The 25,238-nt window shown below is 41.7% G+C and overlaps 1 protein-coding gene across 6 annotated transcripts in view; it reads right to left on the bottom strand.

Annotated features, from left to right (window-relative positions):
* ttc14 (tetratricopeptide repeat domain 14) overlaps window positions 1-25,238 on the bottom strand; it is a 72,742-nt gene that overhangs the window by 42,478 nt on the left and 5,026 nt on the right. For all 6 annotated transcript variants that reach the window (XM_070883418.1, XM_070883419.1, XM_070883422.1 and 3 more), the window contains exons 2-10: window positions 23,541-23,662; window positions 22,267-22,466; window positions 20,555-20,639; window positions 20,326-20,455; window positions 17,994-18,149; window positions 16,845-16,916; window positions 5,406-5,525; window positions 4,393-4,515; window positions 3,059-3,176 (exon numbers count right to left, since the gene is read on the bottom strand). In XM_070883418.1, coding sequence (XP_070739519.1) covers window positions 3,059-3,176; window positions 4,393-4,515; window positions 5,406-5,525; window positions 16,845-16,916; window positions 17,994-18,149; window positions 20,326-20,455; window positions 20,555-20,639; window positions 22,267-22,466; window positions 23,541-23,662 — 1,126 coding nt within the window. The remainder of the gene's footprint in view (window positions 1-3,058; window positions 3,177-4,392; window positions 4,516-5,405; window positions 5,526-16,844; window positions 16,917-17,993; window positions 18,150-20,325; window positions 20,456-20,554; window positions 20,640-22,266; window positions 22,467-23,540; window positions 23,663-25,238) is intronic.

Genomic DNA, 25,238 nt, shown 5'->3' with positions numbered 1-25,238 from the left:
GACCAGATCTAAGATAGCTTGCTCCCTTGTAGGTTCTGTAACATACTGTTCTAAGAAACAATCCCGTATGCATTCTATGAATTCCTCCTCCAGGCTACCCCGTGCGATTTGATTTGACCAATCGATATGTAGGTTAAAATCCCTCATGATTACTGCCGTTCCTTTTTCACTTGCCTCTATTATTCCCTTGATTATTGTCCGCCCCACCATGAAGTTATTATTTGGGGGCCTATAAACTACGCCCACCAGTGACCTTTTCCCCTTACTATCTCTAATCTCCACCCACAATGATTCAACATTTTGTTCATTCGAGCCAATATCATCTCTCACAACTGCTCTGATATCATCCTTTATTAACAGAGCTACCCCACCTCCTTTCCCTTCTTGTCTATCCTTCCAAATTGTCAGATACCACTGTATGTTTAATTCCCAGTCTTGGCCACCCTGTAATGGCCACCAAATCATACCCATTTGTAATGATTTGTGCCGTCAACTCATTTACTTTATTTCGAATGCTGCGTGCGTTTAGGTAGGGTGTTTTAATACTAGTTTTTAAACCATGATTTTTAGTTTTGACCCCTCCTGCAGCCCCTTTATATTCATACATATTGTCCCTTCCTATCACCTTGTGGTTTACACTTACCCCAGTGCTACTCTGCTCTGTTGCATCCTGCCTTTTGCATTCTTTCTTGGGATCCTGTTCATCTGCGCTCTCACCCACTCTAACTAGCTCAGAGCCCTCTCCTGGGTTCCGAATACTCCTCACATTGAGGCACCGAGCTTTCAGGCTTGCCTTTTTATTACACTTTGACCCTTTAGAATTTTGCTGTACATTGGCCCTTTTTGTTTTTTGCCTTCGGTTTCTCTGCCCTCCACTTTTACTCATCTCCTTTCTGTCTTTTGCTTCTGTCTCCATTTTGTTTCCCTCTGTCTCTCTCCATTGGTTCCCATCCCCTTGCCATATTAGTTTAACTCCTCCCCAACAGCACTCGCAAACACTCCCCCTCGGGCATTGGTTCCGGACCTGCCCAGGTGCAGACAGTACGGTTTGTACTGGTCCCACCTCCCCCATAACCAGTTCCAATGTCCCAGGAATTTGAATCCCTCCCTGCTGCACCACTGCTCAAGCCACGTATTCATCTGCGTTATCCTGCGATTCCTACTCTGACTCGCACGTGGCACTGGTAGCAATCCCGAGATTACTACTTTTTCTAGCCAATTTATATGCCTCTTCCTTGGCTTTAACACTATCCTTAATTTCCTTTGTTCGCCATGGTTGAGCCACCTTCCCAGCTGTATTTTTATTCCAGACAGGGATTTACAATTGCTGAAGTTCATCCATGTGATCTTTAAATGTTTGCCATTGCTTATCCACCGTCAACCCTTTTAGTATTGTTTGCCAGTCTATTCTAGCCAATTCACGCCTCATACCGTCGAAGTTACCTTTCCTTAAGTTCAGGACCCTAGTTTCCAAATTAACGTTGTCACTTTCCATCTTAATAAGGAATTCTACCCAAGGGGCCTCGCACAACAAGATTGCTAACAAGAGTTGGGCAAATAGCCCAAACTCCGCCCACAAATGTCCTTCTTCCGGAAATTTTGACAGATTGCAAAAGCCGGTATTTGTGAGGCCTCTTTGGGTGCATGCGCACATTGTATGCGCCCGGAAAGGCCGCAATTTTCGGGCTATTCACATCTCACGCACATGCACATACATACAATACTAGTGGTTGAGAGATTTGACATTTATGTGCAACAGCACTGCAGAGATTTAAAATGGAAATGTCACACAAAGCGAGATTTCAAATTTTAAAATCTGACATGTTCAATCTTCAACCAATTTCTGATTAAAAAATTGTTTTATTAGATCTTCAGATGCATTCAAGAAATATTACATTGCAAGCCATTGAAAAAACATTCCTAAAAGTTAGTTCCTGCAGCATACGTGGTAAACAGCGCTTCTTTGTTTAATTTTACGAAAGGTTCTGAACCCAGAAAGTATGTCTGGTGTAACAGCATAAAGCACAACATTAAACAATTTTAAGTTAAAGTTTTCAAAATAAATGTATCAAGAATAAAGTACTAATCTCTAACAATCCAATTTCAACTTCTTTTCCAGATGTTTTTGCCCAAGGACCAGGGCCTTAGATCAGAATTTGCTTATTGACAACCCAATTTCAGCTGAATCACACAAAATATCCCCACAGGTTTTAAAGCCAAATTGTTGTACTAAAAGGAAGGGAAGTAGAAACTATTAATTCCTGACTAAATAACAGTAATTTCATGTGACGAAAATTAGTTTGGTTTTGTGACCATGGATCTCTCTGATCCGAGTACTGTGGGGCAAGGGCACTATTTTGAATAGGAAACTCCAAACAAATCAGAGAGAGAGAATAGCCTTGAAGAAAAGTTAACATTAAATTATTGAGCTTTATATTTTGATCACAATCCCCAACAGTGGACAGGACATAGCAACAAACAAAATACAAAGCCATGTTAATTTTAGTAACAAGGTAAAAAGTGCGTAACCAAGATTATGAAGATCAACAGCGACATATTGAGGTCTGGAAAGAGATGGTCATTTTGAGAAATTATAACTAGAAATAACTTTTTTTTAAAAAAAGCAAAATTACCCCTCCCTAAAATGAGATACTCATTCTTTTCTGGATCTAGTCTTTTAGCATCTCTGACTTCGATAATTGAGGTCTTATATACAGAGTCGATACAACTTCTTCCCCCCTGCAACTCCCTTAAAAAAAAAAATCAGAATCAAAGCTAATCATTAAGAGCTGCTCAAGAACAGACTTGACCGATGTGACATTGTGTTCCCTTTCTCCTTAGTGAAAACCCACCTGGCCCAGTAGGTGGTGGGTCATAGGCCTATAATCCATATCCTACAACTACATATTGGAGTGCATCAACACACGAGCACATCTCTCACAAATGTGCCATTTCTAGTTAATAAGATGAAATATCCTGTAGTCTCTACTGAATGAGTGAGGCACATAAGAAACAGCAACAATATTGTTTGAGCATAATACTGAACCCAGTAAATCACCTGCATGTGTTTTTTTAATTTCTGTAAAGCTTCCTCTGCCTCACCAAAAGTCTCATCTAGATTCAGTGCTTTCTTGTAGCAATTCTCAGCATTCGCCAACTTTTCTTCTTCTTCTAACCTGTTAAAAAGATTTTTAAGAGCCATCAGGAAGTTATCACAATCAATTCCTTTCCTAAACACAGAATTTCAGGAAACACTAAATTACAATTTAAAGTGACAGTGAGCAAGGCATAACCATTAAACAGATGCTCCAACCAAAGATATCACAGCAAACTAAACTTCATACTGTTACTACTCTGAGCAAATGCAGAGATCCTGAAATTATTTTGGAGGTCAGTAGGATAATTAACACTATAACTCTTAACAGTGTTGATTTACACATGTTTTTCCAACATCAGTGGACACAAGTCTAATCCTTTGATAGTCTGCAACGACCCACTGCAGACATTTTACTTGAATTTGCTTTTCACCATATAAGTTTGTTTTCCTTCCTTTCCTCCCTTCTCCAAGCTAAAGTGTAAAGAAATTACAATTCATATTTCAAAGCTAAAAGAAACGACCACCACCTTTAAAAAGTGATTGTATATATTGGAACTTTGAGCACTTTGTATCATGAAAAATATTGTTGAACACCAAGATACAAAGGAGTATTTAATGTCATTTTGTAATGTTCTTTATAGCACACAAGTATGGGAAAGCAGATATTTAGCAAAGCGAGTAGCAGAGAACAGGTTTAATAACTGACACTATGGACACTATACCAAAGATTCAGCAATCAACACATGTTTCTGTGAGGAAACTCGTTCCAGTTACTAATTATTCAAATCAAAATATTTATTATTCCACAATCTTGACCATGCAATCAACAGTATGCTCAAATTTTAATATCTTCTTGTGTCAGCTTCTACCATTATAAATTTCTACACCCACATTTATAACAGAAACTGCCTCTGTAAACTTGTTTCACTGTAATTACATCCTCCAACCAATGATGGCACTATAACTTCAGTTTTTCAACTGTGAGCTACTCAGGCTCAACTGCTGAAAAGCTCCTATGCTAAGCCAACGCTACTTCTCTACTTGCCAAATTGCGCTACTCAACTATAAATAACATAAAATCAAAGTGTTATATAAAAAAAAAACAACAGAATGTATGATTTTAAAATGGAGACTAATTGCATGTCTGCTGTAGCCAAATTAACCTCCCTGTCCTCAAACTTGCTTCTCATGTGAAGAGTATTCTTGTTTTTGACTCCTTGTGTACAATGTCATGAGAAATTGACTAGTACAATGTGTTTTATTAAATACAGTTATTCTATCTATTTTGCACTTACTGGCCTCCTCTTTCCACTAGAGTTTGACAGAGATATTTCTTTGCGTTCCTGTGTGTTGGACAGGTCTCCAAAGCCAAGTCAAAGTCAGAAATAGCTTTGTTTAGACTTCCTTTTGTTGCATAGCTAAAATTTAAAAAAGAACAAACGTTAACAAAATCCATGGAGATGAATTACTTGTACTCACTAATCTCACATCTAAAGTTGAAATGTTTTAAGAAAAAAAAGAGTAGGAGGAGTGCTTCAGGTTATTTGGACTCTCCAATCATCACGAGGAACACTCATGACAAGAGGTTTAACCAAAACTACTTCACCAAATTAAAAGGCAAATTCCCAACATCAAAGTTTGAGTGAAATATATTACTTTTAATTGGAGCATACATTATTAATTTTCAAAGATTGCAAACGGTTAGGGAATTTCTAAGCCCCTCAAAGCATGATTTGTTCAACCACAATTGTAGAAATACTAGACCCAAACTATGTGTGCAATTGAGATTCTTTTTCTCTTCCTGCTTTTCACCCTTACCCATCCTCACTTGGAGTGTAATTTATGTTGGGTATGATTCTACATCTTCCAGCGGCCTTTCAATATCTCAACCGAGTGGCCATTCAAGTGAAAATCTGGACAGCAGGTGCCAGTGGACTATTGAACCATGGGATCAGCACAGCTGAGCCCAATTCCATTTTCACGCATGTGCATACTTCAAACAAGAGTCATTAAGTCGCAATTAGCAGCAGAAATCCCGGCCTCTCTAAACCAAAGACACCATGCCAATTGCAAGTCTTCCTCAGTGTTATTCTGACTGAGGACAGTTAACTCAACACAGATCAAGGATCAAACTTGGTACTTTCATGGTCTACATGGCTTGGTAGAACACCACATGGTATGTTTATCCTCTGAGCTATCAAAGCTCAGAGGATAAACATCTATGACTCCTAAAAAGACTTAACAGTATTAAGATCAGTACGGTCAAATAGGTATTGCTACAATCGTCTACAACCTATTACATACTTACAGAGCACCACGAGCCACAAGAGCTTCAACATTATTGCTGTCAATTTCTAGAGCTTTGTTGTACTCATTCATAGCATCTACATGACGTCCTGCTTTAAAATGGTCCACACCAGTCTTGACACTATGGGTAAAGAAGCACAAATCCAAGTCAATACAGAATCAAATATTAATTTCTTCATACTATTTCACATGATTTAAATAACTTCCACAGCATTTTGGAGAATAGTCACATAAATAAGACTGCTGTATATCACAGCAACATTTCAAGTGCAAGCATTCTCATTAAATATAAATTTCTTGAGTATAAGAATAAATATTATGGAGAATGTCTCACTAATCAATCTTTTAAAGCTACATTTCCAGGGACTGAGATCCACATCCTAGAAGTGCTAAATCAATCAGATTACTGAGACCTGCCTTAAATGAGATAATGAAACAATTTACTCTTTGCTAGATGCAAGGGTCCTTTGTGCAATGTCTTTGGGCAGGTTCTAGTTTATAGCAGACAAAACCCATAGCACATATGATATGAGAGGCATGAATAATAATAAATGTTCACATGCTATTTAATCTAGGGTATGATTGCAGAATTGGACAATATGGACAGTCTGTTTATTTCAAAATTGCTAAATTTGAGTTCTGTTGATTCAAATTGAAATTGTGGAAAAACATGCCTTTCATCTAAAATGTGTTGCTATATTCAAACCTCTCATTTAGGGTGAGAATTTGAATTAACCAAATGAGTTCTGACCAGTGAAATCTGGTGCTTAATTTGAATTTGGTTAACGTAGACCGCAGCATCTAAGCTTTCTGAGCTATCCAGCTATGTTTTTTCTAGAAAAGGTGAACAAAGAATTTGGAACAGACCCTGTTCCTGCATTATGGATGAGCCACTTCACAAACCAACACATAATCAAATCCAAGTCCACAAGAAACTTTCCCACACAAAGGCCGGAATCTTCCCAGCTCTGCAAGAGCGGGTTTGGAGACGGGCCCGCTGTCAAAATGGCTTTGATTGACAGCGGGTCGGGATCTCGCTCTGAACCCGCCTCCGTGAGAGTTTCTCAGCTGTCAGATTGGCGTTTGGACTACCGACCCGACAGCAAGCCGCTTGACAGGTAATTAACATAATTTTAAAAGTACTTAAGTGCTAGTTAAGAGGCTTAAAAGCAGGCACATAATTTTACCAACCTTTTGACGGCTTTGCCGTCCCTCAAGTTTCATGCCAGATAAGTGTGTTGGGTTCTCAGTGACTCTCTATTGCTTTGGTTAGTTGACAGCTGCAGAAGTGGCATAAAAGCTACCATTTCACAGCTGTTCACTTTCCAATGTCAAAAGCTGAAGTTTTCAGGTTTTGGAAATGATTTGTGAACTGTATGCACTTTGGAAGTGTTTGCAGTGAACTCTCCATTCACTGTCACTTCCTTGCAGCAATCTCTCTCAACAGTGACAGGGTGCTTCTGTCATCTCAATCTCACCTGCCATCTATTCCAACAGCATCAGTGCCCTTGAAAAAAATCTCACCTTTGGTCGTTAGAATCAGCCTCAACGCCGACATCACTGAACACACCAGCATCACTACCAACAACAGCAACCTTCTTCACAATCACCCGATGCTGCACAGTACACGAGAACCCAACCACAATGCTGCCCGGAATGCCAGTGATGGCCTCACCATGGCACTTTTACTTCATTTCATGCTGTACACCCTGACTGCCACATGATGCGCCAGACTGGCACCACCCCAGACCAGCTCCATAAAGCATCCCTGCAATATCCAACCCATTCCTTTCACACTCATCACCATTGTGAAGGGTACCCTTGTCTCACCATTCACAACAACTCACTAAGCCACTTTCAAAAGGTGCTCACAAATCTGTCCAAGAACACAAAGTCTTGAAAATAAAGATTTTAATGTTTGACACTATATCAACATTAACTATACTTGAACATTGGCTAAAGAACCCTTGTGTTGTTAGTTGGTATGATTCGATAAGAACGAGGGGGAGTGTGAGGGATAGCTAGTGAAATGGGGAACTGATAATGTAGATGGAGGGGAGGGGGGGGGGGGGCGGGGGAAGAGAGAGAGAGAGAGAGAGAGAGAGAGGGATGAGTGGAGGCGCATGGTAAGTTGGTGTGAGAAAGGATGTGCAGGGGTAGAGTAGGGAAGGCAGAGTGATGGGGATGTGATGAGTGGCACAGCAGGATGAGGTTGAGTGTGGCTTTGTAGTAACATTTCATGATCTGCTGAGATCATTGAAGAGTTTGTGCCACTGCAGCTTGGTCCTCCTGACGTCCTTTCTTGTGCCCTCCTGTGCAATGTGCAACCAGGCTGCATTGGTGTCCTGGGAAGTCCCTTCCGCCCATGGGGAGGGAAGAGGACCTCCCTGCGTGGTGACTCCCTTCATAACCATCTGGATGGAGTAATGAGGGAGCCTGGATGCAGCCATGCACCTCTGTGCAGTGCTTCTCAGTGTTTGCAATGCTGCAGGACACTGACAGAAAAACTGTCAAAACCATTGTGGCCATGGTCCCTTTAAGGAAACCGGCTGATGATGCCCGCAGGGCGGGCTAAACAAGCCCCATCATGGGAAGATTCTGGAGAGAGAGCGGGTTCGAAATCGGGAGCGAGCTTTCAACACTTACCGCGGCCGCATCGGTCCTGCCGCATGGCGAAATCGCGGCCAAAGTGTGAACAACTAGGTGCAAGGTAAAATTCTTGACATTTGTAATGCTGATAAAACTAAGATTTTTACATGATGAATGCTAGCTTTGACTGAAAATGTTCAGAAATGGAAAAAAGTAAAGCAGCAGTAAAATAAATTATCGCCGTGGTTTACATGACCATTACTGATTAAAAGGAAAGCCGCGAGTGATTGTGAATTCCAAAAACATGCAATGTTTGTATGGTGTTGCTATTCTGCCTCTAATCTACAGAAACAACAAAAAGGCGTTGGCGACTGGTGCTCTTTTTCAGGAGTTGCTGCGTCACTTTGACAAGCAATGGGTCATGTGAGGCGCTTGCCTCTTAAAGCAGAATCTATTTCTTCCCATCAGCAGAGGAAGTAGCTGTATCTAGCAGTCAAGGGTCCCACACAGGCACCAACTACTGATTCTGAAACACTGAACCACAGGGCACAAGAGTTCTCTGTCGCAACTGCTAGTAGACATGGGGGGGGGGTTGAATCCATTGCCGGTGTTGATAAGGAAGTCCCAACAGACGGATTGCCAAAATTACTGATGCTGTGTGAAGGATGCTGTTGTTAGTGTGACAGAGTGAGTAAGAGGCCCAAACAAGCAAGATTCAACAAACAAATGGAAGTACAAGAACCAGCAAACACCATGGCCACAATATCCAATTCTATGCAATTACTCAGGAAGTGGCCAACAACTGCCAATGGAACTTTTCTCAGTGCTTAACACTTTGTGGACAATCGTGGACAATGGAACCAAACCATATTTCGTGTATTTTGTGAATTAACTGAACTTTGCATTGCACAGCTTGTATAGTGCTCAAGTTTAGATCACAGACAACATCTGTTCTGATGCTTTGACATTTTTTGTAGTGTAGTTCCTGTAGTGTTCTGATTTTGTTTCATTTTAAAATTGCTTAGTTTGAACTGTTGGATAACATTTCCTTTCCTCAAAAAAAACTTCAAATTAAAAGTAGACTGTATAAATATTTTCAAGACTGAGATGAGAAGAAGTGGGTATGTGGAACAAACCCCCATTAAAAGCAGTTAGCACTACACTGATTGGCTTAAGAAATTAGTTGAATAAATATCTGGTACAGAAGAGATGGAAGATAATCAGAAGTTTAACAGAACACAATGGTTCTTTGTTGTTAGGACCATGGATGTACGATTTGTGAAACCCAATTCCTCAAAGTTGAATACTATGGATGTAATATCCTGGAATTTCACATTATTACTTTTACATAATTATTTCCCTCACAAAACTGAAGAGGCTAGGTCTATTCCAGGACAACGCAAATTGAATGCCTTCCATGAAGGGAATGAGCTTCATGGTCTTTCTTCATTGCACAATGTGTATTCTAAGATTTACCACAAAATTGGCAATCTCAGACAAGGAAGTCATTATAAGGATGGCTAGTCTGAGAAGTTAAAATGTCACACTGGTGTATTAAGATAGTGCTTTCAGGTTGAGAAAAACGCACATTGTTTGGAATACTGTAGCGATCACTTTACTTTGTTTCTGGCTATTCCTTACCTGACTGGGGCAGGTTTGATGTGGTTGATGGGAAAGTGCTCTATTTCCCAGATATCTTCCACTCTGATGAGCACAAAAATGCAACTAAAATTTAAAAGCTACAATCTGTAACTTTAATTAAAATCCAAAAATGAAAAGATTTCACGCCCCTCCATCCCGCCTTTCCATACTAATACAGATGATAATAGGTTCATTATCAGATAAAGTTTCATCAGAATAAATAAAAATGTTTCAAATGGGAGGATAAAGCACTTTATAAGCTTTAATATAAAGTACTCTGCATTGTGATGTTAAAAATTCATAGCTTCAAATGCTAAATTTACTCGCCTCCAGAACCTGTCATCTTCCTTTGCATCAGAGAGCAGCTCTGATGTCATAGGTTACAGATGCATTTAAGAGTGATTAATAAATTTACTTAAAAATCGACACTTCCAAACTTCAAGTGCATTGACCGCTGATGCAATGACCCTTGGGCTATGAAAAGCCTGGTTTGAAAACTCAGCCTCTGTAATGGGGTGACGAGGACAGGTCCAAATAGCGTGCACAGTTTAACAATTTCTTTTAGGAATACCACCAAAGCTCGGGATTTATTAAAGTCGCATTTATTCTGCACAAATTCTAAAGGACAAAGCCACTGAATAACATTCTGGATTATTCATTTAAAACTGCATTTCCATATCCTTTTATAGCTGTGGCAAAGTTTATAAATAATCATTACAAGCAACTTAAAACAATCACTCAAATATTGCAAGGGATAGTGGATGCATTGGTTGTAATTTACCAAAATTCCCTGGATCCTGGGAACATCCCAGCAGATTGGAAAACTGAAAATGTAACACCCCTATTTAAAATAGGAGGCAGACAAAAAGCAGGAAACTATAGACCAGTTTGCCTAACATCTGTGGTTTGGAAAATGTTGGAGTCCATTATTAAAGAAGCAGTAGCAGGACATTTGGAAAAGCAAAATTCGGTCAGGCAGAGTCAGCATGGATTTATGAAGGGGAAGTCATGTTTGACAAATTTGCTGGAATTCTTTGAGGATGTAACGAACAGGGTGGATAAAGGGGAACCAGTGGATGTGGTGTATTTGGACTTCCAGAAGGCATTTGACAAGGTGCCACATAAAAGGTTACTGCACAAGATAAAAGTTCACAGGGTTGGGGATAATATATTAGCATGGATACAGGATTGGCTAACTAACAGAAAACAGAGAGTAGGGATAAATGGTTCATTCTCAGGTTGGCAATCAGTATCAGAGATCAGTGCTGGGACCCCAACTATTTACAATCTGTATTGACTTGGAAGAAGGGACTGAGTGTAACGTAGCCAAGTTTGCTGACGATACAAAGATTGGAGGAAAAGCAATGCGAGGAGGACACAAAAAATCTGCAAAACGACAGACAGGCTAAGTGTGTGGGCAAAAATTTGGCAGATGGAGTATAATGTTGGAAAGTGTGAGGTCATGCTCTTTGGCAGAAAAAAAATCAAAGAGCAAGTTATTATTTAAATGGTGAAAGATTACAAAGTGCTGCAGTACAGCGGGACCCGGGGATACTTGTGCAGGTACAGCAAGTGATCAGGAAGGCTAATGGAATCTTGGTCTTTATTGCAAAGGGGATGGGGTATAAAAGCAGGGAAGTCTTGCTACAGCTATACAGGGTATTGGTGAGGCCACACCTGGAATAGTGTGTGCAGTTTTGGTTTCCATATTTACGAAAGGATATACTTACTTTGAAGGCAGTTCAGAGAAGGTTCACTAGGTTGATTCCGCAGATGAGGGGGTTGACTTATGAGGAAAGGTTGAGTAGGTTGGGCCTCGACTCATTGGAATTCAGAAAAATGAGGTGATTTTACCGAAATGTATAAGATCACGAGGGGGCTTGACAAGGTGGATGTAGAGAGGATGTTTCCACTGATGGGAGAGACGAGAACTAGAGGGCATGATCTTAGAATAAGGGGCTGCGCCCTTTTAAAACTGAGATGAGGAGAAATTTCTTCTTCAGAGGGTTGTAAATCTGTGGAATTCACTGCCTCAGAGAGCTGTGGAAGCTGGGACATTGAATAAATTTAAGACAGAAATGGACTTTCTTAAACGATAAGGGGATAAGGGGTTATGGGAAGTGAGCAGGGAAATGGAGCTGAGTTCATGATCAGGTCAGCCATGATCTTATTGAATGGTGAAGCAGGCTCGAGGGGTCATATGGCCTACTCCTGTTCCTATTTATGTTCTTATGTAAGTAAACAAATTCCAAAAAAATTCAGTATTAACACAAAATATGCAAGAAGCTATACTCTTAAAGGAGTTCCACTCAATTATTCTACAATCTCTCAAAGTAACAAAGGGAGACATCTGTACACTTGGAGTGTTTAACTCATCCCTTGGAGTTGTGTTGAACAGATGGTTACAGGTGAGTGAGAGCAGACATTTTGCATAGAGTTCCTTCATACACATCATGGGCTCAATTTTCCCCAGTGATTTGTGCCGTTTTTTTCGCCTAAATTTTAAAAATCCAAGTTTCCCCAAAGATTGTGCGCCAACGTAACTCAGTTAGTTACGCTTTTTTTTTTTAAGGTTAGTATTTTTTTTTGCACCATGGGGTGTAACCTGATGTCTGCGCCAATTTTTCACATTTAGGCAAGTTTGACCAACTTACATTTTTCCAAGGACAACGGCATATGTGACCACTCCCAAAAAAACTTCTGGGCACATTAAAAAATCAACGCAGAAAGATGCCATTGTTTTTAAGCAAAGTTTTGGAGGGAGTCAAGAACAAATTCAATATGCTTCATGAAGCTTAATTTTTTTCAAACTTAAAATGCAGAAAATGGAAGTTCAATGCAATTCTTTAATTTGGGATTTTTTTTCCCCAAAATGCCACGCCACCACCGAACATCTCCAAACCGGGCTCGAGGGTCGGAGCTTTGGCCAGCAGAATCGGTCCCTCGCCCTGACAGAGTTCAAAAGAAGCCCGGGGGGGGGGGGGGGGGGCGGAAGCCAAACTGAAGGGATGAGAATCCTTACACTATACAGCAACAGCATCAAATGAAGTCCGGGGGGGGGGGGGGGGGGGGGGGGGAGTTTCCCGATCTAAGCAAGCCTATCGCACATGCCCAGACCTGGGTGTGGTCCATACTAGGGCGTTGACTTTGGGTAAAGACACAACACAGAAGCTTGTCCTGCTATGTTGAGCTTCTTGCAAAGGTACAATTTAATCATGGGGACAATACTGACAATGTCATACCTCGTGCAAGCCTTCTGCATGATGGTGCTGCGGAGGAGACTATTGATTCGATGTCATCGCATGATGAACCTCAGAGCACGTAGGGTGATGGGCAAGAAGCCTTACCCACGTCGGGTATATCGAGACAAGCGTTCGTACCTGCACCCGAGTGATGCAGACTGTGTGAGAAGGCTTCATTTCCGCAAAGAAGTTGTAACAGAGATTGGTGAGTTAGTAAAAGTAGACCTGCAACCTAGAAGCATCAGGACTGCTTTGTCAGCTGAAGTGAAGGTTACAGCTGCACTTTCATTCTATGCATCTGGATCGTTCCAGGCCACAACTGGGGGTGTGTGCGCCATTTCTCAACAAGCAACACATATTTGCATTCGGCAAGTGACTGCTGCACTATATGCCTGGAGGAATGACTACATAAAATTCCCCATGACTGCCCAGGCAATGCGCGAAAGGCTGTGGGCTTCTCCAGGATTGCTGGCTTCCCAAAGGTACAGGGCTGCATTGATTGTACTCACGTCGCCTTGCGAGCACCTTTGGAGGATTCCGAGATGTACAGAAACAGAAAAGGCTTCCACTCCGTTAATGTGCAACTCATGTGTGATAACATGCATTGCATCATGTCAGTTGATTCAAAATACGCTGGGAGCACCCATGATGCATTCATCCTGTGCGAGCGCGCTATATCTGCCATGGTTCAGCAGCAGCCAGAAGGGCAGAGCTGGCTACTGGGAGACAAAGTGTATGGCCTCGCCACCTGGCTCATGATGCCCCTATGCGTAAATCGGACGGAAGCTGACCGGGAATACAACGTGTTGCACATTGCGACGCGCAGCATTATAGAGGACCATTGGCATCTTGAAACAGCGTTTCTGATGCCTGGACCATTCCAGAGGCTACTTGTAATACTCCCCCGAGATTGTTGGTCAGTTCACTGTTGTGTGCTGCATGCTGCATAACTTAGTCATCATGAGGCAGCAGCAGCTGGTAGTAGAAGACCCATCTGAGGTGAGAGTGACTGATAATGAGGAGGAAGATGCAGATGACGAGGACGACAACAAGGAAGCCATGCAAGTACCTGAACCTGGAGCACGACGGCAGAGGAGGGCGGGCCGTCGTACCCCTTTAACGTTTGCTCGAGCCTTGCACCAGCAGCTCATCCATGAATGCTTTGCTGCCTGAAAGCTCAGCGGCAACTATTCCAAATAGACCATGTTTACTGGTTGGACCTGTTCCGTAATGTTGTGTTGTGTTAATGGAAAAATAATGCAAATTACTCGACTTCAAAAAGTTGTATTAATAACATAACAAAAAATGGAAATGATTCCGTTATAATTTAAAATATATTTTATTCAAAAGTTTAACATTTGTTTGTACTTAGCTTAACTTTAATAAAAAATATTCTTGTATCAAACATTGTTTTTAGTTAAGATCACTTAAACTTTGAAATTTGTGAATTTACATAAACTTACAAAAAAACTTTTAATTTGAGAACAGTTACAACTGTAACAACAATAACAACAACAGCAAAGAACAGCTGCACCCATCTCTCCTCCACCTTATTCTACGACCGCCCGCTGCACTTGGTCTTGTTGACTCCACCCCTGCCCACAGGCGGTGGGCAGCGTTTCTTGGGTTGGTACCGAGCATATTCTTTCGAACATCCGGGTAATGCGCACTTCTTGATTTGGGGGGGGGGCGAGAGGGGACAGGCGGTAGTGTGGAAGACCCGGCTTGGGCCTCTTCAGAGGCTGGTCTGGGGAATTGGAGTGGGAGTGGCAGCTGATTCTGTCAATGGGCACGGGGTCTGGTCGTGTTCCCTTATTGCAGCAGCTAACTCCGACATTCCCTCCCTCATGTGCCCGGGCAGTGTCTCACCTAGTTCCAACATTCCCTCCCTCATGTTCGTGAACAGTGTATTAGCTACCTGTGACATTCCCTCCCTCGTGTTCACCGGCAGTGTTCCACCTTCCTGCGACATTCCCTCCCTCATGTGCACAGACAGCGTTCCCATTTCTCGTCAGACAGTTGTTACTTCTCCCGATACCTCATCGCCCACCCCACTGTTGGTGTCCAGGAGTGATCGGGTAAGGTCAATGCTCTCCGCACTCATTGCCATCATCTGCACTACATCTGTTAGATCCTGCACCTCAGGAGAGCGCTGTCGAGCTCTCCTTCCCCATCTCACCCTGGATGTGGCTCGCTGCATCCCACTGGGACCCACAGCCTCGGACGGTGGGGCCCTGGATGTGCCTTGCTGCATCCCACTGGGACCCGCAGCCTCAGGCAGTGAGGCCCTGGGTGTGTCTCGCTGCACCCCACTGGAATCCCCAGCCTCGGACTGTGGGAAACCATGGAATGTCCCACCAACACTGGTACCACTCAGGAAAGGGGCTGGCACCTTAATGGGTAGCACCTGCAACTCCTCCAGAGTGAGTACAGCAGTGGAGGCTTCATCCATCACCTCCCTCTCACCCTCATGCTCTTGGTCTGGAAGGTGTTCGCCTCTTCAGGTTCGCCCACATCCGAATCTTCTTCTGCATCGGCTTCAGCCTCATCAGGGTTGGCCTCAAGTTGTGCAAAATATACCAGAACAGACAAATGGTTAGTAGCAGAGGTGGCATGAGTAGGCACACACAGCGCAGGCAGGAGGCTCATTTGAAGGACCACGAAGAATAACACATTGCATCAACCAAAGCTTAGGTAACGGAGACATCCCCATGAACTGAAGCATGGCTAGCCCGCACAGTACTTAACATTTAGCAAAGCCAGACTGTGGAATTTGCAGGACTCACCCTCTCCCTCGAGTGTGAGCCCAGCTTGTACAGTGGTGGTTGCTTTTCCCCATTCAGGGCTCATCAAAGCAGCGACCCTGTCTTCCAAGGGTGTCAGTGGGTACAGATTTGCCAGGCCTCCTCCCAATCGAGTTCTTTCCCCTTTATTGTGTGCCATCTTCCTCTGCAAAGATGAAAATATAACTTTTTAGAAATGGTGCCTTTCTACTGGGTGGGACATATACAGATGGTCACATTTACAATTGTAATTCCAGTGAATAAATTAAAATATTACTTACACTAACTACTTGACCAAGGTCTTTTTGTACTGGCCTCCAGACCTCGGGGTGGTCACCATTGCACAGTAATCTTCTGCAAATTTGTTCCAGCATTTCTTCATTTCTTTTGGTGAAACTTTTATGTGACCTCTGCTGGTGTCCAGCTTGTGCCATCTAGCCTCAATTACAGTAATTAGTGCCTCCACTTCATCCTGTAAGAAATTCTTGGTCCTTGAGCCATGTTGCATATTGTATTGCAGCTCCGATTTTTCCAATGAGAATTAATGGCTCTTCAAAAATGGCTGAATGCAGACCGGGAACTGTACTGGGCATGCACGCTCATAACAATCACGTCAAAAAACTTTTTTTTCTCCGCGCATGCACAGAAGGGGGGATGACATCGTTTTTTTCGGCACAGACATTAGGCTCCACCCCGCAAAGCTAAAAGGACAGGCTGCATGGCGCTAAATTCAAAAAATAGAACGAGGAAACTTGCGAGTTATTTTTTTGGATTAGTCGGAGCCCCAAAAAACGGGCGTATCTCTTGCAGTACGCCAAAAAACGGCATTGGGGAAAATTGAGCCCCATGAATGGACAGAATTGCCTACCGCTCACTGTTCCTATTCAAGATATTACACTAGTTGAGTTTGACAGTATGTATGCTCTCAAGTGGTCTCTAACCAGCAATTCTAAAACAAGACAGCAAGTAATAACCAAGAATACCCTTTCCGTTTAATTGTCTATCTGCATTATTGGATCTGAGGCTATAATCAACCAGAACATTCTGTAACCAAAAGAATAATTTACAAACATATGTCTGTTTTCCTCATTGGTAGTCAAATCCACATAACTGTTTGTTTCCTACTTTAGTAAAATCATCACAATTACTACTTGGTTTTCAATTTTTTAAATTGTAAATACATACCACTTTAATGCCCAAGATGCTGACTGTTTTTTCCTTAAGGCTGCAGCAGAATCATCTCCTATAAAGTTTTTGCTGTTAAAAGAAGAAAAGAATCAAACTTCATACTTGAAAGTAATGGTCATGTTATTTTAGGGTTCCAGAACCAGTAAGGCAAAAGTTATCCAATCAGTTTGGGGTGATCTTGAAAGCTTGTAAAATAACAAGTATAAATCAGTGAGAGAAGTTTCAAATGTTAGTTCTAAAGTGATCAAAAAAATCAGAAAGTAGTCACAACTTTGTTAAGTATCAGTTAAATCCAAGAGAATCACTGCAGAATTGTTAAACAACCTGTTAAATTAGAAGCAATTTGCTACTTAAATTGTACATTTTGCATGGCTACTAAATAGTTTTGGCTTTGTAGCAAAGCAGCATGTACAGTAGACACCAAAATGGTTTATGATTTTGGCTCTACATGCGAGACCACAGTAAGAATATAGTCACTGAGGGTTTCACACAAGTTGCAGTTTATCAGGTGAAAAGCAAATTTTTAACATTTTAAAGTTCAAAAAGCTCCCAGCAACCCATTGGATCCTCCTTTTGACCAGCTGGCTCTTTTCCAACATTAAAAATATCCCCAGCCTTATACTGCCTCCCAAATTCTCCATTCCTTCACCCCACCGATTTTTTTCAGATGGCAGCTATTGATGATTTTCTATTCCCATTTACACCTCTTCTAGACCCATCTTTTGTTTCTTTACTTCCCCCCCCTACTGTCTCCTTTTGCTTTGTACAATCATACCTTTTGTCATTTAATCTCTCCTACCCTCCACCCTATCACAGACCTTCCCTTTTTTTCTTTCCTCCCCTCCCCCCTTTCCCTGCCTCTGCACTTGCTTAAAACCTGTTACATATCTAACATTTTCCAGTTCTAAAGAAGGATCATCGACCTGAAACGTTAACTGTTTCGCTCTCCACATATGCTACCTGACCTGCTGAGTATTTCCAGCATTTTGTTTTTATTAAAGATTTTGGTGAAGTTGGATTGGAAGATCAGAGATTGCTAAACATTTGGTACTGAAAATATGTTGCAATTCTAAATTGATCGAGTTACTTCAGACAATGCAACTCTTGAAACTCAGCCTCAAAGTATAGCATTGCTGAAAACCTCACCTCTGCAATCCTCTCATCAGAGATGGTGACTCAATTTCACTAATTCCAAGTTTGCCCAGCAAATATTCAACAGTTGATGGATTAGCAAATCCAAGTGTGCGGTGTAAAACTGTGTCATATGTTTCTGCACCTTGATTGCCGAGAGTTGAATTGCGCCTGTAGACAGAAACCAAAATATTTTTAAAAAGATAAAAGCAGCAATAGGAATCAGGTTAGAAATGTGGTTGTCAGCACCTTTGTACTAGTTAGACCAGGAACACGACTGCTGGGATAAGACACTAGAAAAGTACATCAACTTACCTCAAACTGCACATCAAACAAGTGAGAAGCAAATTCTTGTCACATAATGCATGACCCAGTGTAGTACTGAGAAATAGATACTAAGGATTTGACATTTCTTCCTCGTCCTAATTCTCAGCGATTCACTGCTGACACACTCACTGTCTAGGCTCACTTTGGAAGAGGAATTATCTGTGGAAAGTACTGGATGTTAAGCTTGCATTTCTGTAGTTTAGGAGTCAGTCTTGGCTCAGTGGTAGCACGCATGCCTCTGAATCAGAAGATTGTGGATTCAAGCCGACTCCAGAGACTGGAGTATGCAATCTACGCTGACACTTCAGTTCAGTAATGAGGGAGTGTTGCACTGTCAGATGGAAGATGGAGGAGGGGGCGGGGAGAGGAGAAGGAAGGGGCGGAGGGGAAGGCGGAGAGGGGGGCCGCGGGGAGAGGAGAGGAGGGGGGGAGGAGAGGAGAGGGGAGGGGGGAGGAGAAGAGAGGGGGAGGGAAAGAGGGAAAAGAGAGGAAGAGGAGGAGGAGGGAAAAGAGAGGAAGAGGAGGAGGAGGGGGAGTTCGGGAGGGGGGGGGGGGAAAGAGGGAGAGTGGAGGAGGAGAGGAGATGGGGCGTGGGGGGGGGGGGGGGGGGGAGAAAGAGAGGAGAAAGGAAGTGGGAGGGGGCAACGTTAAACAGACGAGCCTGCCCTGTGAGCCTGAATTTTCATTAGTACAAAGCTCTTGCAAGAATCCAACTCCGCTTACTCACTTCGCACAAGTATTAATTATCGAAAAAAAAGTCCTGCCCAACTATACCTGGGTGCTGAATTCACTATCAGGCTGAACTCCCACTGAGGCTAAATTCCATAGTCGTCTGTGCTTTCACAGTCCACTGTTCCCTCGCAGATCGCGGCGGGGAGCCCATTCGGTCAGGACTAGGGGCGGCGTGCTTTGGGCCCCTCCCACACAACCTGCAGCACACGCACACAGAATTTAGTGCGCATGTGCAGAGGACCCGGCACTGTTTTCAGCGCCGGGATCTGGCTCCGCCCCTCATGCGTTCTGCTGCACTGCACCAAGGGTCTGGATCAATCGGAATGCGTGGAGAATACGAAGGTAAGTAATAGGCGCCGTTTCTATTCTAAAAAGTTGGCAGACCTCACAGAGGTGCGCCGTTCTAAGGGTCGGTGGAAACTTGGCCCCATGGTATGTAATGTATAATATATTATTAGGGTCACTGATTAATTGTACTGAACTGAAATTCTGTTTTAACTTTCAAATGTCTATTATGCGAAAACCATAATTAAATGTCTATTAAGGGTTGGAACATGGGATAAAAAGCAGGCTCAATGGGAGAGAGGTAACTTATTTTTTTCTAGTCAAAATAAAAGTAGGAGTGGATATTTTGTTAAAAAAATAAGTTAACATAATCCATGTTTTGCACCTCCACGGTGCCATGACAAGAGGGGCTGCAGCGGAGTCGATGCGCACAGGACCAACAGCGGCAATTAAACACATGGCGAGAGTGAAAAAGTAGGTTTGTGTGTGGGGAGCAGGGGGAAGGAGAAAAAATTCTGAGCAGAAACTAGTAGAAACTAAAGAAAAATATTCCAGCAGTTCAGTCAATTAAATGTTCCTGTTGGATCCTGAGAAATTGTGCACACTGTACATTCTCTGCATTCATCTAGTGAAGCCAGAGGTCTGGGCAAAAATATCAAGTCTAAGTCCAGGCTTTGGGAAAGGCTGAGTAAAAATGTTAATGAGGGCAGTAAGACACAAAAGACAATTCAACTGATATTTTTAAATCATGTTATTCTGGAATATGTAATTCAGTTTTTAAAATTTTGTCTAAAACCATTGTTTGTATGTTATTTTAATACTGTAATTCCTATGTCAAATGCTCACATAGTAAGTTTCAGTGCAGCCCACATCTTACGCAAAATCTTAAGATAGATAAATTTCACACACTCAAACAAAGTGGAACTGAAATTATCAGCTTTCTAATTATCATTTGGGGTGAAGGTGAGGGAGGGGAAGAGTTCCCTCTGTTGCATTTTTGTACCTGTAGTATGCAGGAAGATCTTCACCACTGATGACACCCAATTTCCAATGAGAAAGGTGAGTTGGAAGTGCTGAAGGATGCAAAGTTACAGCAAGCCTTTCATGGTAACGATCAACATCTTTTAAAACCACTGAAAACAGATTAAAGAAAAATATATGCATGAAAGCTGAGATGAGACATTCCAGTCAACAACAATTTTCCAATAAATACTAATAGCAACTTTCAGTACCTCTTACGAGATCTCCCACTTGAAAGTAAGACAAAGGATCTTCATGCTTTCCATGTGAAGGCAGATCTCTTACAGGACAAAGTGCCTGTAATAACAGTATTGTAAGCACGCAATTAATATATTGTTCAATTTTCTTTGGTGCATTTTGCATTTTCTAAAAACTGTTCTTGGCTAATTAAAAGATTGTTTTATTAAATAATGCTTTTGTGTACTTAAATATCAGTGCAGAAACTTCAAACTTTCACATCTCTCGGAAGAAAAATCAGTTAATTGCAACTTTTCTCTTAATAATTACAGGCCAGGGAGAAACATACAATTTTGGAAAAACATTATATGAAGGATACACGATGAGAAGACTTAGGATGATTTAAGAAATAGGAGCAGGAGTAGGCCATACGATCCCTCGAGCCTGCTCCGTTATTCAATAAGATCATGGCTGATCTGATCATGGACTCAGCTCCACTTCCCCGCCCGCTCCCCATAACCCCTTATCGCTCAATTAAATTGTCTGTTTCTGTCTTAAATTTATTCAATGACCTAGCTTCCACAGCTCTCCGAGGCAGCAAATTCCACAGATTTACAACCCTCAGAGAAGAAATTCCTCCTCATCTCTGTTTCAAATGGGCGGCCCCTTATTCTAAGATCATGCCCTCTAGTTCTAGTCTCCCACATCAGTGGAAACATCTTCTCTGCATCCACCTTGTCAAGCCCCCTCATAACCTTATACGTTTCAATAAGATCACCTCTCATTCTTCTGAACTCCAATGAGTAGAAGCCCAACCTAATCAACCTTTCCTCATAAGTCATCCCCGGAATCAACCCAGTGAACCTTCTCTGGACTGCCTCCAAAGCAAGTATATCCTTTCGTATATATGGAAACCAAAACTGCAACGCAGTATTTCAGGTGTGGCCTCACCAATACCTCGTACAGCTGTAGCCAGACTTCCCTGCTTTTATACTCCATCCCCTTTGCAATAGAGGCCAAGATACCATTGGCCTTCCTGATCACTTGCTGTACCTGCATACTATCCTTTTGTGTTTCATGCACAAGAACCCCCAGGTCCCGTTGTACTGCGACACTTTGCAATCTTTCTCCATTTAAATAATAACTTGCTCTTTGATTTTTTTCTGCCAAAGAGCATGACCTCACACTTTCCAACATTATACTCCATTTGCCAAATTTGTGCCCACTCACTTAGCCTGTCTATGTCCTTTTGCAGATTTTGTGTGTCCTCCTCACTCATTGCTTTTCCTCCCATCTTTGTATCATCAGCAAACTTGGCGACGTTACACTCAGTCCCTTCTTCCAAGTCGTTAAGATAAATTGTAAATAATTGGGGTTCCAGCACTGATCCCTGCGGCACCCCACTAGTTACTGGTTGCCAACCAGCAAATAACCATTTACCCCGACTGGAAGATTCACTGTGCTGACCATAACTCGCTTCTGACTGTGCTGCTCATGAGTTAAGGTAAAGGATACAAGTCTCATCGTATATTCTTTTATACCTCTAGTTATGTACAAAATTACAAGTTAGAGGGAAAATGAATCTTGAATGCAAATTAGATCAATTTTCAAATTGTGGATAAATCTGGTGATGTCACTGTGAATATTCTCTTTCCCTTCAAATATATGGAGTTCCATCTATTAATGATATTTCCAAAATATTAAACTTTTATAGCTGTAACACAAGGTATAAGCATCAATATCTTACTGCTATTTCCAAGGATTCAATGTCCCGTCCAAGGTCTCCTCCAAGACTGATCAATGTTATGAAGAACCCAAATTCACGAATGGACGTAACTCGTCCGATCACAATATCTCCACGTTCAATATCACGGAAAAAGTACTGTCTTTTGTCATCACTTGGAACCTCCATCAGCTGTTCCAGAGGAGGCATAATTGCATAATAATCTGGAAAAATCAAGATATATACAAATATTTGATTTTCTATCATAAATCAATGCAAAACCCATAACCATTGGATCCCTAATACAAAGTATACATGAAATAAAGGGCATGATATTTATTCCAAGAAGTTACATACTTTAATTGGTTGAAAGTATTTAAAAATGTTATTCCAAAATACATTTCTAAACAATTACAGTAACCTCTCAACCCAGCCAGTTCCACTTCTCTCCAGGTCTTATATAGATGACAAGATGCAATAGTGACCTTCGCATATGTTCCTGTAGAAGGTCAGAGTGCTGGTGGACAAGCCATACTGCCTCAATTACCAGCAATGGCAGATATCCAGTAGTATTTCCAATTTAAATAGTTTAGGAGGAATGAAATAAACAAATATCTTGCATTTATATAGCATCTTACATGACCTCAGGATGTCACAAAGTACTTTACAGCCAATCACGTACTTTTGTAGTGTAGTTACTATTGTAATGTAGAAAACGTGGCAGCTAATTTGCACACAGCAAGGTACCACAACAACAATGAAATAAATGACCAGATCATCTGTTTTCGGTGTTGCCTGAGGATTAAATTTTGGCCAGGACTCCCTTGCTCTTCTTCAAATAGTGCCGTAGGATCTGCCACCTAAGGTGGCTGATGTCTCATTTGAAAGCTGGCACCGACAATAGCAGATCATTCCCTCAGTACTGCACTGAAGTGTCAATTTGGATTATGTGCTCAAGGCTCTGAAGTGGAACTTGAACCCACAACCTTCTCACTCAGAGGTGGCAGAGGTATAGAAAAAGGTTGTCTATCTACCCCTTTAGTCAGGAAATTGTGCAGGGCCTGGAAGGAGAGTGGAAGGAAGAAAAAAAAGGGAAGTAACAATTCTTCAGAAAGTGGAAAAGAAATTACTAATTGAAATATTGATCAAATTTGTATACATTTCTTATAAGCAATTAATTGAATAAACATTAAAAAATTTTCAATTCAAGAAAACAAGACTGCAAAAAGAGATGATAAAGAATACTGGTCCAGACAACTTCATGTATGTGCTACATCTATATAAATACTCGTAATCACCTTCAGTCTCTTCGTCATTTAGTTCAGTACTGACTGTTGATTTCCATGATGGAGCAAAGAGAAGGTCTGCTTTTCTTGCAATGAACTGCTGTATAGCAATATTATCAATTCTTTTATCCTTTCTGCAAAACAGTAGTGCAATGCATCAAAAACAGAATTATTCTGTGTACTGTGATATTGTCAAATTAGCCATAATACATCTGAATAATTTATACACTGGCATATCATGACATTGAGAAGACTGACTGATCAACAATCTCCTCTAATACTTGAATGTAAGCACATAAAATATAAAAGCTAAGTTACTGTATCTTAAACTGTGTAAAATTATGGTTACAGCACAGTGGTGCGCCAACATCCTATCTCATGGGGCCCAAATTTCCCTCACCTCTTTTTCTGGCACCCTCATTCGAGCTTTTGCCCATCTCCAAGCGCGCCGAAAAAAGACCTCCATATTTTAGCCGCTCCCCAGCCTCTCCTCCGTCGTGGCGCAGCGTGGCCCAATGGATTGGGGGCGGAGCCAGGTCATGGCGCTGAAAACAGTGCCGGGACCTCTGCACATGTGCGCTAGAGTCTGCACGCATGTGCAGTAGCTCCTGGCAGGCCGTTTCTGCAAACGCGCGCTGCAGGCTGTGGGGGAGGGGCCGAAGCACGCCGTCCCTAGCCCTGGCCGAATGGGCTCCTTCATCGGCAGCCCACAGCGTTCCCTAACGTAGGAGTTCCATTTTTTTAATGTGTTATTTACTGAGTGATTTTGGTGCTTTAGGTGTAGGGTTCCTTCTATTTTTTTTATTTGTTATTTATTGGCTGCTTATTACTTTGGTCTTGGTGCTTTAAATGCAGGGTTCCTGCTATTTTATTTGTTAATTAATTGCCTATTACTTTTTGTGCTTTGTTTGGTGCTTGATGGCGCTTTAAATGTGGTTACTTGCACCGATTCCTTAACTGCAAGGTCTTTCTGTGCGGACAAAAGTGGACACATACGCTGCCCTAAGTTAGTTTAGTACAACTTTTTTCTGGCCAAATTGGCATAAATGGTGTAAGTGGCTCGGAACACCCCCTTTTGAAAAAAAAACTGACCTAACATAAACCTAACGAACTCACTTACACTGGCGCAAATTAAATGGCCATATTTGCAACTAAAGATACACCAGAAAAATCAAGTTACGCCAAAAAAAAACAGTGCGACTCATGGGGAAATTTGGGCCCATTATATGGAGAATACCTTGTATTATCAGGCTACAAAATAACATGTTTTAGATGAAAAGGGCAGCTGATGCCTTTTGTCACACATAAATTGAGATGCAAACAATTCATCTACTAGTGAAGTTTGTTTTGTGCAACAGATCCCTGCTAAAAAATTTTATTTAACTATTCAAATTTAAAATGTCACTTTTCAAAATAATGTAAACTGGAGCTGGAGCTTTTAGAACAAAAGTTTGATTTACAGTCTTGTTCGACAGTGGTTTTCAAATTTTTCCATTTGGGAGACCTCCTGTAAATATTAACTTACTCCCAGAGACTTCCTGTTCTAACTTCTGAAAGACAGCATCAACTACCCAAAGGAAAACAACATTCGCACTGCAAATTTCTAGACAACGCAGCAACAAAAATAACATGCTAATAAATCAACAAGTGCAGAGAAATTCAGAAATCTAAAGGACCTTGAGCACTACCTAGAGTCCGAGAACCCCCAAT

The sequence above is a fragment of the Pristiophorus japonicus genome, chromosome 6, assembly GCF_044704955.1.
Source record: "Pristiophorus japonicus isolate sPriJap1 chromosome 6, sPriJap1.hap1, whole genome shotgun sequence".
NCBI lineage: Eukaryota > Metazoa > Chordata > Chondrichthyes > Pristiophoridae > Pristiophorus > Pristiophorus japonicus.
This window is presented reverse-complemented; position numbering and strand designations above follow the sequence as displayed.